At 37.8% G+C, this 16,857-nt stretch overlaps 1 protein-coding gene across 1 annotated transcript; it reads left to right on the top strand.

Annotated features, from left to right (window-relative positions):
- The first annotated feature begins 283 nt into the window (after positions 1-283).
- Positions 284-11,769, top strand: adm2a (adrenomedullin 2a). The gene is made up of 3 exons (XM_079816370.1): positions 284-384; positions 659-877; positions 8,496-11,769. The coding sequence occupies exons 2-3, from the start codon at positions 798-800 to the stop codon at positions 8,902-8,904; spliced, it is 489 nt and encodes a 162-aa protein (XP_079672496.1). The 5' UTR covers positions 284-384; positions 659-797; the 3' UTR covers positions 8,905-11,769.
- Positions 11,770-16,857: the final 5,088 nt, after the last annotated feature.

Below are 16,857 nucleotides of genomic sequence, written 5' to 3'. Positions count from 1 at the left end.
GGAAGGGAAGTGTCACCAAGCAATGCAAAAACTATATTGCTTATCTCAGAAAGATAACTATAATTTTTTTGCCTATCAATGAGCAGCCCTAAAAATGCAGTATAAAGCAAGTAACGTTGAAAGTAATGACTGCATTTGACACCAATCAAGTTTGCCCATATATAACAATGACTCAGAGTAGCTGCACGCTCCAGTGTGAATAAGGGATCCGACACACCTTTGAAAAATCGCACTGTAGTCCCGCCCAGTCCATATTTAAACGCGTCAATGACAGCTGAACCTCAGACTTCACGAGAGCTTGATCTTGGCGAGCGCGTGCGCACCCGTGGGAAAATTCTCAAGACAACTTTTGCGCGTGGCACCAGATCTTAACCTGAGATAAAGGTCAGTAAAGTTTATTTGTGTGATGTACTAGTATACAAAAATAACATACTCAGAATGTTGGCTATTTAAAAAGGGAATAATGGAAAGGTGTAGGTTGTAATTAACTAATTAGAGCTGATGGACTCTTTGCAGCACTCTATTTTTGTATATAATATTTAATCACATAATTGTTTTACCAGTACCAGTAGTAGCCTATTTCATGCACAGCAAGTTATTAATCTGTGGCTCTAATAGGCATTCATTAACATTTTCCTTCTCTTCATTTTATGAACAGTTGAAACACCACAGTTCCTTGGAGTTGGGATTTTGGTCTAACTTGGAAGTTTCAGTAGCTGGAAATTCAATAGCCTACTGACCAGGTGCATTGGAAGCCCCCTCCTGACCAAGGGGGCGTGAGAACATATTCGGCCACGATGAGGGCACTTTTCCCGGTTTTTGTGTATTGCATCAGCCTGCTCTCCTCACAACTGCTGGCGCTACCGGTGAGAAACAGGTAGGAATCCGCCTTTTAATTGTCTCAGATTTGTTGTACGGTCCATTTAACGTATGATTTGGATGTTCATTATGTAATATAGCAGGTAGGTAGTTTGCCTAAATGTGTTTTTGTGGTGAAGTAATCTAACCAAGCTCTGAGGGATGAATAAACGGTTGCGATGTCTATTGGAGGAATCGTTCTTTTGAGTCGAATCTTTTTTTAATGAATCCGCTGAACCGGTTTACAAAACCGGTCTGAACGATTTGTCAGTAAATCACTGATTTTAAAGCAAAAAAATGTCTGAAAATGCACGTTTCTTTGCTTTCCGAATCGCATACATTTTACAAATACAAACGGAGTTGGCTTTGATAAATAGCATTTTATTAAAATGGGCAAAAAACTTTTTTTTTCAAGCAAGAAATGTATATTTATTTCAGTATTATTTCTTATAAATGTAAATTATATTAAGGACTTTATGTTTTTTATCAACTAAATAAGATACATAACATTACAATAAAACGCATTAACAGCAGCAAGAAACGGCTTTATTCGACGAGTCTTTAAAACGGTTTGTTCAAAAGAACCGAGTCGAAAGCGCAAATCCAATCTTTTCTTCTTTCAAAAGTTAAACACCCGTTGAAAGGCACAAAAGTTTCCGAAATATTGCGAAGTAGGTTGTCACCAGGGCTGTATTATACACAAAACGAGTTTATTACACAAAGAGAGGATGTTGTGTCGCGAGAGATAATGGTAGCAGTGAACAAGGTCAGTTAGGATGGTAGACGTGACTGTATAAACGCACGCATCCCACAATTCATTCATCAACCTAGTTGGCCGCATGCCTCTTCCTAAAGCAAACTTTTACAGTAACACTTTACTAGTCGTTTATAAATATAGCCTACAGATAAGAAGTTCATATACATTCTCATATACAAAGTTTGCATAACAGTAACTATATGCACATTGAATGCTGATGTAAGAGTCACATGAGTCACTGTTTAATTCATTCCAGTTTGTGCCTGAAAGATGACGGCTGTGTCAAAGCTCTATCAGTACAAGCATGAAACAAAATCTTAAAGGGTCTATTGTTAATATATTTTTAATGATTATATAAATCATGCCCACAAGACATAAAATTTGAGCAGTCGAATGTGTGACCATTGGGGAAGCCCAAAACCTCATTTTGGATAAGGAACTGACTATCACATTGTGTATTTATTATCGGATTTTCATTTCCTTTTCCCCACAATTGCCTGATGACAAGAATTTTTTTTTTTTTTAAGTTTCCAAATTTTTGTTATATCTTATTGTGGAACGTTTTAACTATGGTATTTCCCGTCTGTGACCAGGAATAAAACACCTTGAATCAACCTTTTTTTAGAAAAGTTTGTTTTCAAAGAGTAAATACCTAGATTAAAAGGGTTCAGATAATAAGACAGTGCCCTTTTCCATATAATGTAAGCAGCGAAAGTCATTGCATCATACAATTTTTGGCTCCTACCCTGACAGAACAAGCCGTTAGTCAATTTGTGCTCATCGTGTGATTAACAGAATACTTTGTGACCGCCATGCTTTCAGAAGCGACACAAATTAATGTACAATGGGTTTTTCTTTGAGCGGTGATAAACATTTGTATCATTTCTGAGGTTAGGCGAATAAGAAACAGCCTGACTGAAGAGTGTAGGAAATAGAGTATAATTCCTCAACAAATCTGACAAAATGGTAGTTTTTTTAATGGTAGTATGATTTTTTTTTTCCGAATGCACATTTGATTGGCAGCAAATCTCTGAAATGAGATATTAGGGTAGTTATTCTTGAAAAGCGCAATTTAAATGTATTAAAGCTATGACATGCTTTGTCAACTCATTATTTCTGGCTGATGACTGATGACGGCAGACAAAAGGAATGAATTGCAAAGTTTGAGTGTCTGTGTGCCCTCTTCTGGCTGACACCTGCATACTGTGCTATGAATTCTCCTCATCTTGTAGGAACACACAAACAAAAACTGATACTTAAGGCTTTGAAAAGCTGTAATAGAATATTGTATCCCTCTCTGTCTGAATGACAAAATTTAATGGGTAGTTTTTTCCCAGAATTTTTTTTTCATAGCAGCTCATTAATATCTTGTGTCACTCTTTCCCACCCAATACTGTCACATGACAAACCATAATGTCAAGAGAAGGACTGTATTTGTCCTTGACATACAGTATTTACAGTATAATTGTGGCGCATGCATTCCTGCTTTTCTGCTGGTCTATGCAATGGTGAGGACTGATACTGAGTCACAGACGTCTGACTAGTCGATTTACAGTTACAAAGCGACAATAAACAGCTGATAATACTGTGGTGTCAGACAGTTTCTGATTACTGCAATTATGTCAGGTGTCTTTAAAGAGAAAATTCTGTCATCATTTATTCACCCTCATGTCATTCCAAACCCATATGAGATGTTTAGTAGGATGTTCACACTGCTCTTCTGCATGCAATGAAAGTGGCCGGGGGCTTCAAATCTCCAAGAAGCCTAATAAAAGCATCGTAAAAGAAGTCCCTATCTCATCTCTGACCTTTCAATATCTCTCCCTCTCAGTTCTTTGTCTCATCTCAGAGAACTCTACGTCCTTTATTGTACAGAGAACGTACAGCAACCTTTGCAATATCAGTCAGGGATTTTTATTGTTTAACATGCTGTGACATGCTGTCCCTGAATCAAACATGGCGGTTAGTGAAGCCCGTTCTGGTGGTTTAAACATGATTTTGGTCTCTGAAAAAAGCTACGCACACATAGCCTATAGTTTTCTCTGTTACATAATATCTCAAGGTTTCGTTTCTGGGAGAAAATGCGGAGACAGGAGCCAAGAGACAAGTGGAAAGTAGATTTTTTTGACACAGCAGTTGGAAATCGGATCGCTTCACTATGGTGGGGTATATTTGCAGTACACTAAAGGTTCCAAAAGGTAGTTTCACCCTAGATATATATACGATATATACGCTATACGTAAGCCGTCCGCCATATTGGAACAGTCAATGCCGGTCTGTGAATATTTGAGAGCATCTTCAACCATACTATGAATATCGATCTGCAATAGACTTCAGTAGATGATTTTGCTAAACTAACACAAGACGAAGGCGTCACAACATTAAAAAGGTACCAGAGTAAAAGTAAAAACTTGCAATATCGAGTTAATGCATATAAAAACAGGTTATGCCATTTCTGCACGTTGACCGTTCCAAGATTGCAGGCACACCGATGTGTCTGGAGCGGTCAATTTTTTTTTTTTTGGTTTTCAAAGCAATATAGAACAACCATTTTAGGTTCCCCAAAAGAACCTTTCTGAGATCAGTTCTAAAAAGAACCATTTTTGTCTAATTGTGAAGAACATTTCAATAATCTGAATTTACACTATAAAGAACCTTTGTGCATTGGAAAGCTTCCATGAAGGTTCTTCATGGAAGATAAAGAACCTTTATTTTTAAGAGTGTATCATCTGCGTTCCATGACTGAAGAGGATATGCTCTTCAGAAGAGGTAATTCACTGAAATATGGGACATTTGAAAAGCTATAAATTTAAGGAAGTCGAGGTTACTGTGTGTTATGTTGGGCATCAGAAAAAGCAATGTTCTTCTACTGTCAATTAAGTAAAATGCTGTTTGGTTGTCATATTAAACTACATATTGACTTCCAATTGTCAATGCTGGAGGAAACAAGTCCTAAAGCTCACTCAAGTGGAAACGTGATGTCTATGATACGTTGGTTCACACTCAATGGGAAACTGGGTCGGTCATGTTTGGACTTGAGTTATGCAGTCCTCCGTTTACAACATAAACATTAGCATTTTACACCACGCCGCTTGGTCATTATTGTTAGAGGCGAGAGGGAAAACTCATCCGTCAGGCAGAATTCCGTTGTGGATTAGAAACTAAGACCTGAAATCCTTTCTCCTCATCCTCATGCGGCATGTTTCCACTCTGAACAGAAACCATAAAAAACATAAAAACAAACACACAAGAGGAGGGAGGACTTAAAAAGCCCCTAGTCAACCCCACACGCTAACCATTAACAGACTTAAATCACTTTCACTTTTTTGAGTTTCACTATTGCTATGCAGAAGAGCCTTAAAGTGCCGTCCAATCAATATCCAAGTATTATATGGATGCCTGGAGCATGCAAGGTTCATTTTCCTTCAACTTTCCCTGGTTTCATGAACTAACATAGAATTGGTAATTTAATTAGCTGTCTAAACATTTTTATTTAAAGGGAATTTCAATCTATTTCAAAGGAATTTCTATTTCAGTTTTATCTGTCGCCAACCTCCCCACCCACATTTACTGAATGTAGATTATCAGAGTGGTGTATGTAGCGTATACGCACATTATTAAATAATATTACAAAAATATTTGACAGCCTATTGACATTGCAGGTCCCCTACAATACTGAGTATTTGTTTTCATCCTACTGTTTCTGAGCAAAACATTCATATTATGTGCATTATTATATTATGTCATTATGGTTTGAATGGAACAAACATCGCATAGTAATTCGAGAAGGTCACTTGGTCACTTGAGAAGGTCATGGTCACTTTTCCCATAAAAGAGCACAGGTACTGTAATGACTTTTTTTCTGTCCAGCTAAATGTAACCAGCTGATGACCAATTCACAAACAGCCATGACCAGTTTCAGAGAGGTGCAAAAATCCCAGCCTTACGGCAAGAACCAACAATAATACTGGATTGATCTGGTCTGGAGACATCTGACCTGCCTCTCTCAGTGGAGGATCACAATCACAATCAAACATCAGATCTCCTTGTTTTCCCACAAAGGCATCAGGTTTTCGTGGCAGTCCGCCAGTACCAGGCCCGACAAGAGGTGTGCAGCAACGGGCATGTTGCATTTCAAAAGATTAAATCACTCAGACACAAAGTCCACCAGCAAAGACTAACCAGGTCGATTGCTCATTTGATAGAGCCTCAACTTTTATTTGACACAAGACTCGACTGCTCCTCTGGTTTCTGGGAGTGCCTGATCTTTTCAGCGCATTGCAAACAGAGTTTCTGCAAAACATGATTACCACCTTTATCCCAAGATGGGTTGAATTTCGAGGGGCAGGTGCTAATTTTCCTGGCTGAACACTATGCTCAGAGTAGAAATACCCCAGAATCACAGATCCTATTTCATTGTGGTCTGGTGGTTAAATGTCGCCAGGTGAGATTTTTAATTAGCACGTCTGTTCAATTATATGTGAAGTGGCTGCCCTTATCAAGTTTATTCACAGTATAACAGATGGATCACAATAGGATGGATAAACAGGACATTACTAGAAACAACTTACTCCACATCTAAATCTCTTTGGCCAACGTCCAGGCAACCTCCCTAGCGAGTGAGTTTTGCTGATGGCACATTTAGGACGAGCCATGAGACAGGGTGGTCAAGCAGACATTTTAAAGGATTTGAGAAATATGGAAGTGTGATAATGAAGCCTCAGAGAAGGTCAAAGGGCGGAATGGATGAAGTCTACGGGCAGCTTATCTCTGCTTAAGCATCTAAAAGTCATAGTTGGATCAAGCTCAAAGAGAAACCGATTCTTAGCACTTAGCTTTGATCATGTGAAGCTGCTGAGATGAAGTTTTCAGAGTTGTGGAGACTTGTGGATGTGTGGAGTTGCTGAATTCGCAAAAATTGAAATACAGCATAACATATTAGACCAGTGGAATTACATTAAAACAGGGGTGAAATTACTATTCATACAAGCCGCTTTGGGCAGATAATCATTCTATTTTAGATGTGGTATTTTGGTTGACCAAAATGCAAAGGAAAAATCTAGCCGGCTGCATAGTTTGCACACTGAGCAAGTAATCTTTCTGAGGAAAGAAAAGATAAATAAATGACGGTGACGCATTGCTGCCACATACATATGATTTTTTTCCACTCAATTTTGTCGTAATAACGAGATGTTGTGTCGTTTTAACGACATCTTTTCTCGTAATAACGAGATATGTCGTTTTAATGACATCTTTTCTCGTAATAACGAGATGTTATGTCGTAAAAACAACAATTTTCTCGTAATAACGAGATCTTATGTCGTTAAAACGACATATTTTTCTCGTTAAAACGACATATATTTTTTCCTAATAAGGACATGTGTTGTACAGTGATGTGTACAAAATATGCCTGTATATTACGACATAAGATCTCGTTATTACGAGAAAAGATGTCATTAAAACGACATAAGATCTCGTTATTATGACATAATTGAGTGGAAAAAATAATATGTATGTGGCAGCAATGTGTCACCGTAATAAATAATATAAGGATATTATATATGTATTTTTTTATATATTTATATTATACTAAGAATAATTTAAAATATAATACCAAATAAATAATAAATAGGCCTAATTATTAAAGGAACGGTACACTTTTTTTGAAAAAAGGATCATTTTCCAACTCCCCTAGAGTTAAACGGTTTAATTTTACTGTTTTCGAATCCATTCAGCCGATCTCCGGGTCTGCCGGTAGCACTTTTAGCATAGCTTAGCATAGATCATTGAATCTGATTAGACCGTTAGCATCTCGCTCAAAAAAAAAAGTTAGCCTATTTTCAGGCGCTGCGTAATATCATTACCCATTTTTTTGAGTGAGATGCTAACGGTCTAATCAGATTCATTGATCTATACTAAGCTATGCTAAAAGTGCTCGGAGATCGGCTGAATGGATTCGAAAATGGTCAAATTCAACTGTTTAACTCTAGGGGAGTTGGAAAATTCCCTATTTTCAAAAAAAGTCAAAAGATGATCATTCTGGAAAGTTGAGTTTTTAAGTTTTCAAGAACGTGCAAGCAAAAATTCCTAACACATGTCTGTGGCAAAGTCAGCATTACTCAGCAGACCTTTTCGCTAAGTTTAGTATGACACCGTGAGATTAGATGGTGTGGTCCAACCTAACAATACACCCTGTCATTTCTCAAATTTCAGCTTTAGTGTTTTTGTGTAAATGGGTTGCTCTTTTAACATGCTTTCCCAGCTTTTTTAAGATCATTTGGAAAAAGTACAAAATTCAGGGGTCTTTACAAATCACGAGGCTTAAATTTGCCACCCTCTTAGCGTGCACCTGCCATGAGCTGCCAACTGCTGCTTGATAATTCTAAGAGCAAGACCTGAATTAGTGGCCTGTGCAAAAACCAAAGGCTTCAGTGTCCAATGTGATAATCAAACAGAGGGCAGATGGCCTCGGCCATTACAGGGAAACCGGAGTAAATCTAATGTGTTTACCGTACGTTGTGTCCCAAAGAGTCATACCCTTTTTGAACAGTGAGCAGTTGACTTATTCAGAAGTGTGGTTGCAGTAAATGTGTGCACGGTTGACCAAACTGCACATTTAGTATCAGCAGTAAATGATGCTTAATGTTGGATCAAGCCTTTTATGTGCAATAAATAGTTGCATAAACCTAATTCCACCATGAAATGTGCCTTTTAAATTTTATTTTACAGTTTTATACTATAATATCCAAATCAATTTTATTTTGGAGCAATATGATTCAGATTGACTAATCAGAATCAAGTATTCCAAAGTGTTATAAAATAACATTTAAATTCCTGTTCAAGTGCAATATTTATATGTCCCATTTCTGTCTCGTTGCAGGTTGGACTTCATGACAAGACTCCATGAGCTAAAACAGGAAGACCCCATCTCTCCAGATGTTACCGAACGGCCAAACACGGACCATGGCGTCTCCATCGACCGCACCATTCTGTGGAGGGCCATCCTCTCCAGACCACCACCTCCAGACCCAACAGGAAACACACTCCACGTTGGTCAGCCAAAAGCAGGAGAGTCCGGCAAGACGGGTGAAAACCCTAGGCAGAGAGGTCGTCGTAACACGCACTCGCGAGGCCACCACAACCATCGCCACGGCCAGCTGATGCGCGTCGGATGCGTCCTCGGTACCTGCCAGGTACAAAACCTCAGTCACCGCCTCTACCAGCTAGTCGGCCAAAGCGGACGGGAAGACTCCCCCATTAACCCGCACAGTCCACACAGCTACGGATGAGTCTAGGGGGACGTCCGGCCAAAACTAAGACCAAGAAAACAGCGTTACATGTATCTGTCCTGGTGTTTATCTATTTTATTGCGATACTGCTGTAGTACTCTTTCCTGCTCTCTGCCTTGGTTTTCTGGAGTGTATACTGTGCCTTTTTGGACAGAAAGAACCGCTTGTTTCTTGATGGCAACTTTTGAACTCTGTGCCTCTGAAACACTTTGACTCTGGCCTCTCATTTTACGGTACTCAAACAGATTCTTTATTTTGATATTGTCATCTTATTAAATCTTCACATAAGAGATTATTCCGGGTTATGCCGCATTGCATCCAGATTCATCTAATGCTGTTAACTTCTACACCACTGATCAAACCAGCTGAGCCTTTAATGTGGATTTCAACAAGGTGTGCGATCGGATTTCTGTCAGTCTGAGGGCCGTGTGTTCGAAAAGACTCTGAACTCACCCACCTCGTGTCTCCAATGCACTTTTAAGAAGAAAGCAGACTTTCTCTGATGGCTTCGGAGCTTGTTTAAGACCTCCACCTGATACCTTCTCACATGAATAGTTCCTGGCAAGTTTGGGTTTAAATCTTGGGTTTTAAACAATGGCGAATTGTGAATTTACAAACACAGTGGTCTCTTAATTGAACCCGCAAACAATACAGTAGCAATCGCCGCTGAATCCGGATTAACACATTGTTGCCTTTCCATGCACTTTGTGGTCTGGCGCCTGGAATATTACACTTCACGTGATTTATAAAGTCACGAGAATAAGTTATAATCCCCAAGGTCTCAGTTAACAGTCTGTCAGAATCCTGCTGGGCTTTGCCACATTTCATAAACAGAAGCAAGACTTTTCAGAGCATTCTTAAATGATGGCTATAATTCACCCTTAAATACCCATAACCAAGGTTACAGCTCCATAACAGAGGACAAAACTAGAAGAAGGGCTATATGAAAACCATTTCTCCCATCTTGATTGCCGAAGAAAAGTCATAATTTACTTACCCTCACGTCGTTCCGAACCTGTATGACTTTTTTATTCTGTGCAACACACAGGAGAAGTCTCGCTTTTGTCCATACAATGCAAGTCAAAGTGTTCAATGTTGGGTTTGGACCCCATTGACTTGCATTGTATGGACAAAAAAGCATTCTTAGAGAATGGCACAATTCTTAATATCATAAATGCCCTCAAAAATATCCTCAACACACACTGACTGGCGCATTTAAGCAGTTCACAAGCTCATTCTTGTAACTCTAATTAAAGATTCTAGTTCTACCAAAATGTGAGGCGCGAGCGTGCCAAAGTCTTTCGGGAACATGGCCTTCCAAAAACACTCTCCATCCGTGTCATGTATTTTAAGAATTCCCTTTTGTTATAATAATCATGTCTGAATACGTGGGTGGATACACACACCAAAAATACCCAGCAGACATAGGAAAAGTAGCCGTAAAAACCAAGCGATTTAAAACTTCTAGAAACTTTTCCTGGCTTTTGGGGGGGTCTGTGGATGTTGGGGGGAATGCTGTGAGACATCAAAGTGCATGTCTGAGGATTAAAATAGCAGAAGTAATCCTAAAAATCCTATTTAAACATCAAAAACTCAATTTCTACAGGGTGTCCAGCCAGGGCCAAACTCTCAGAAAGCATTAGGTTTCCCACTTTGTGCTGTATGTTATAGGACAACTTGCTTTCAAATCGCTCCAGAAAGGCAGAGAACCGACCAAAAAACCTGAATTTACTTGATACCTTTCTGTGCATTCACACTATACTGTTATTCAGTGATCTTTTATCTTCAAACAGGCTTGACTTTCAATTGGATTTGTTGGTGTTGATAACTGTAAAAGTCTTTCTCTTTGTCATGGCTGATTCTAATGATGATCATAGGAAGTAGTAGCGATCGCTGGTGCTTTGGCGCTAATATTCTCAAAGGCTCTCTATATATCCGACACCATTCTCTCTGCTGTAATCGATCTGATTAATGTCTCGTGACTGATCATTAAAAGGCTTTTAAACTGCTGAAGGCCTGGTTAATCTGTACTTTTTGTGTACATGCACAGGAAGAGCCTCATGTTGTCTTATATATTGATCACATTCCTTTGTTTTGACTATTTAACTATCTATTTATTTATTGTCGGAAGAGTTGTTGTGACCGTCTTGGTGACATGGGTTGGAACGGAGCAAGTGCGTCAGTATCTGGCCCTGATCGTTCTTTGTACGTGTGTGTTTTTGTGTGCTGCCCCCATGCATTGCGTGTTTTCATAACCTTTACCCCCCTTTAAAGCCTTACTTGGTTCATTAAGAATAACACAAGCATTAACTTTCACACTGGGCACAAACTGTCTTCATGATGAAGGAACACAAAGAACGTTATGAATCTGTGACTTTTAAAGATGTGTGTGTGTGAGTGTGAACGTCATCCTGACCATGAGCATAAATGTTTTAGTCGATACTATAGGTCAGTTGTGTTGTTGCTACCACGCAAAGCACTTTAAAGCAGAAGCATGTTTCTATGTTTGTCACTTGAACTTCAGATTTGTGAGTTTTGTGTTATGGATTTGAGCAGGATCTGTATGAATGTATTTTAAAGGGCGTTAGCACACTGAGTTAGGATGAGGTCAGTATCATGTACACAATCTTTTGTGAATTACATTATTAGGTTTGATATTTAAGTTCATGTATTTATGTTTGCATTTATGTATCTATGTCACCAAAGACGTTATTTATCACATACAGTGTTTTCTCACACCTCAGAGGCGTCCTCTGGGTACGAAAAAATATTATATTTTGGGAAGAGGATAAAATTAGTCTGTCACGCCCATACAGTGTTCTTTTTTTTGTCTGTGAAATAAAGCACTACATAGTAGTGAGATGAAATCTGATGTGTCGTTCTCTTTTGAATGTGAACAGCGGTTGTTTGTTACTTTGAAAGGACGCACAGACATCACAAAACACAAATTAAAGGGACAGTTCACCCAACAAATTGTGTCATCATTTACTCACCCTCAAGTTCTAAACCTGTATGAATTTCTTTATTCTGCTGAACACAAAAGAAGATATTTTGAAGGATGTTGGTAATCAAACAGTTTCTGGTCCCCATTGACTTCCATAGTACAGAAGAAAAAGAAATACCATGGAAGTCAGTGGGAACCAGTAACTGTTTGATTACCAACATCCTTCAAAATATCTTCATTTGTGTTCAACACAACAAAGAAAGGTTTGAGGGTGAATAAATGACGAGTGAAGTAACCCTTTAAAGGTGCACTAAGGAAATGCATCACAGTTTAAACGTTTGGGGTCAGTAAGATTTTATTTTATATTCTTAAAAGAAAGCTGCATTTATTTGATCAAAAAGCTTAATCTTTTTTTGTGGAATCCGTACATTATTAATGAAGTATTAATTTGATCTTACTGATTATTAAATCTTACTAACCCCAATCTTCTGAACAGTATATCGATAAACATGATTAAAATGATGTACAATCACATGGGTTGAAGTTTCCAGTCATACCAGGGGTCTAGAAAAATATGTTTAATCTTGGTTACTTGACCTACTATTATTCGACACTTTTAGCTGCAAAATAAATTAATCATAAGTGACAAATAAGCCTGTAAATAGGAAATTTGACAACCCAAATAATTCGTTTTTCTGTGATGCCACATTTACACAGATGGTGTTGCTATAAATCCAGGACAACTGTTGTATCGCTCATATATATATATATATATATATATATATATATATATATATATATATATATATATATATATATATATATATATATATATATATATATATATATATATATATATATATATATATATATAAATATATATATATATATTGCATTCATTTATTCTACAGAAATCAACCCAGATATCAAATCATGTTCACTTTTCACAGATTTGCTTAAAATATAACTCAGGTCCTTTAGTCACCTTTAATTGCACTTAACATTACGTTATATAACACATGACCGCCAAATACTAACTATTAGCAAATATGTCTGTGTCTGTCAGCAATATCTGTCCAAGCTTATCCATTATCTTTATGAATCTAAAGAGCACTGGAACCACTCGAGCATATTCCTGTAACTCACAACACCCAGACTTTATGACACAACATTTTCCAATGCACAATTCTGTGCTAATAAACCAGTGATGCCCCTTGGCATCAGACACAATAAGTTAAACATTAGAATGAAGTTAGAAAGCCAATAAAAATGCCCAAATTTCCACTCAGACATGAAAAGTTGGTTTCTTACAGAGCCATTAATAAGTGACCAGGCAACTATCACATGCACCACGCAACTAACAGCTGTGCAGACAGAAAAAGCAGGTCACTGTGAGATGTGTTAACCAATCAGCTGATCGTGTGATAGGGCGACCACAGTCCGCCGTCATAGGAAAAAAATAGTATTACTTACTATGATCATCTGAAACTGGAGAATGTTCAATACAGATAATCTGCGAAATAAACATTTCAAAAGCCTGTAAGTGCACAGTTGTGGGTACAAACTAAACTAAATCTATTTCAATACAGTAAAAGGTATCAATGTTTCATTTTCAGCATGAAGTTTTCAAAAAGCTCAATGAGATTGCACGACCATCTCCTTCAAATGCAATATGGCCAACGTACAAGTCCACCAAATGCATGACCAAATTCTTATATGTCATCTGACACCGTATCTCTCATATCTGTGGACCAGGAGTGGGAATGTCGATGGAAATTTCAAGCCAGGATTGCATCATTCTTAACACGTGACTTACGCTCAGACGGTTCTATTTCTGATTCATGTCTCAGGTTCTCATAAAAGATGGCCAATTATGTTTTAATGGTAAATTCCTGAGGCACCTCAAAGTAAACAAATGTCCTAAAGTTCAAGGTTACAGAGAAAGCTGACCTCCTTTAACCTTTCAATGATTCGCAATAGAGCTAGAGATGCTACAGGGTGTGTATGAAACACACTTACGAGAAGCACTATAATATATAGCTCCAATAGAATTTATATAGGCCTACTAAATATGATTTTATTCAAATAACATAAAGGCAAGTGTATTTTGCTATTAATTCCAGTTAAGTTTAGTACTTCATCATTAGAAATATTTATTTAGTTTAAGTTTTTCATTTTATATTTATATTTTAATTTATTTAAGCTTTATTTCAATGAACAAAAAGAAGATGTTTTAGGTTACAATAACAACACTGCATTCAATGGAGGGGAAATATTCAGAAGCAGATACACTGGGTAAAATCATGCTGAGGAAATTTACCAAATCTGGCCTTGTTAAGAAATGAACAAATATTGTTCAAATGTATTTATATTTTATGTACTTTAGGATCAGGGTGGTACCAGCTAAGTGTCCAAAGAAAATGAGTCAAATATAGACGCGCCTCATTTAACTAAAGTCATCAGAACATAAACGCGGCATGCTGTATTTTGCAGCATTTCAGTTTTTTCTGAGGATGAAATGAATAATTATAGTCATTTGATGTTTTATTTAAAAACCATCATCGTTAACGACATATCAGCATCAAGCAGCATGAATTTCCATGCTGTTCCAGGCTGGTTTATTATCACCAGCATCCAAAACTCAACATATGCTGCTCTTCTCAGCAAGGATCTCATAAGATTCACTGTGAATTGGCTCAATGTGTGGGAGGGCACTCAATGGAATTAGAAGTTTGCATACAGTCATTGTAAAAACTATAAGCTTGCCCAAACAAGCAGTCATGCGCACGTGGTTGTCAATGTTAAACCCTCAGTTAGTTTGATCAGAAGTTTCGTTATTTTGCACTATAGCCTGTTGTCAGTGTCCCAGTAGGGGAACACTTGGCAAGCTTTTTTATATAGCCTTTTTCTCCTATCAATTATTTTTTGTAATCATCATATATTAGGTGTCATTTGAAAGCTTAAAGGGTACTTCAGCGCTGGGAAGATGAATGTGTATTTAAACTGGGTCATTTATGTAGTAGAAATTATTTTTTTATTTGGTGCCTTCTAGACTGAGAAAAGTGTCCAGTCTGGTGCATTTTCAGATCGCATATGGAAGCTTAACTTTCATAAGAATTAATTGAAAAGTTGAAACACTCACTTTGCTCCGCACCACTCCGTTATTAATGCCCGATCCGAGCTGCCTCGCGCATTTACATTCTGTGAGTGAGATCCCTCCCCTATGGGTGGGTTGAAAACATGCGGAACAGCTCCTTCTACTGGCTGTAGTCTTTAGCCTCTGGCCAAAAAATTCTCAGATGACGCAAAATTACGATATTTGCGTCATCGGAGGATTTTTTCCAGAAATAAAATGCATAATTCTCTCGTCTCAGGGGGACATGAGGGGGGGAAAGTACCATAATTTTAATATACTACCGGGTTTCTGCTGATACAAAGATTAATGCTAAATCGCTGAAGTAACCCTTTAAACAATCAAAATCAAAACTGTTTTGAAATTGGACATTGCGTTTCCATACAAATTTTACTTTTAAAGAGGAACTGCATTGTTTTAATGTTTTATGTTTCCTGTGATGCACTTATAGTAGTATGTTAGTATGATTTTTACATCAAAAATTGTCATTTAGAAATAAAATGCATTTTCCTACCCTGATTCTAGTCCTCTGATTTGAACGCTCTGTTTGAAAGGGCATATCTGCTGTGAGACTTCAGTGTAAACGCCCACTGCTGTGATTGGCTGACATTTTGCATATGAATATAACATGTGGAACTCTCTAGCACGTTTTTTTATTTTTAATGTTAGCACGTTTATTACAGCTCTCAAGATTAATCATAAAAAGTGTTGATTATGCATTATATTTAGATTGTTGCAGAGATTTAGAAGGTTGCAGTGTTGAGCAGCCAATCACAGACATGTTGAGCGCATGAATGAAGCGATCTCCTCATTGCAACTCGATTTCTACACACTAACAAAATGCTTTCATCATAACTAACAGTGCAAAACACAGTGTAAATAAGAGATTTGTTGATTATTACGGGAGTTTTGGCACGAGTCCAGAACTCAGTCACTGATGAACTTGCCCTGTTTGATTGACAGGTCCAGCGATTGCAAAGGGAGTGTTCTTTGATCGCTTTCTTTATATAGCCTAATTTAGTCACAGTTTAAATAAACTCATCCTCATACTAAGAGAAACAAAGTGATCGCTTAGTCAGCGGTTTGATTTACTGACACAAATAACAAAGACAAAGAATATCTGACTGGACATGAATCATTCATTACATATCAGAAATTACTGAATGTCACAAGATCAGGCATTAGAATTAACACGGTTACTTACATGTTGTGGCATTACTGTCCACAGTGTAATGTACCGAATACAAATAAAAAATGCTCACCTGAGACATTCACATTGTTGAAAATAAATAAAATAATCACATTAGCATTAGGATCCTTTGGAAGGTAATGTTATTTGTAGTCCATCCTCACATCACTTCTTCTCTCCTCGTCATCTCACTAACACGCCAGTGGGCAGGGCCAAAGTTGCAATGATGAGCCATTCACCTATCGATCACACATTCCACAACGAGTCGTTCGCTTGGCTTGCTAACAATGAAAGCTGTATTTGGACTAACAAGAAAGTTTTCAGTTCTGAAACTTACCGGATATTCCTTTAGTATGATGAACTCTTATATGTTGCCTCCGATCCTTCGAATAGTCCGATCTATTATGACCTCTGACCTGTAAAGTTGCCAGAATAATAATCATACGCTGTTTGTTAATTGGCCAGAGGAGAACTGGCACCCCGACTGAGCCTGGTTTCTCCCAAGGTTTATTTTTCTCCATTAGGTCACCTGATGGGGTTTTGGTTTCCTTGCCACTGGTGCCTCTGGCTTGGCTTGCTCAGTTGGGGACACTAAATTTTTAAACTTAATTTTGAAATAAATCTAATTATTAAACTAAATGAACCCTATAAACTAAATGACTGCTCCAATTACTGATCTAAAGCCCA

The sequence above is a fragment of the Gobio gobio genome (genome assembly GCF_949357685.1).
Source record: "Gobio gobio genome assembly, chromosome: 5".
Taxonomy (NCBI): Eukaryota; Metazoa; Chordata; class Actinopteri; order Cypriniformes; family Gobionidae; genus Gobio; species Gobio gobio.
This window is presented reverse-complemented; position numbering and strand designations above follow the sequence as displayed.

Bases quoted from the DNA above. Each gene is read 5' to 3' on its own strand.
- adm2a (XM_079816370.1), top strand. From the start codon at position 798: ATGAGGGCACTTTTCCCGGTTTTTGTGTATTGCATCAGCCTGCTCTCC. The intron at 878-8,495 runs GTAGGAATCCGC...GTCTCGTTGCAG, and splicing joins GCGCTACCGGTGAGAAACAG to GTTGGACTTCATGACAAGAC.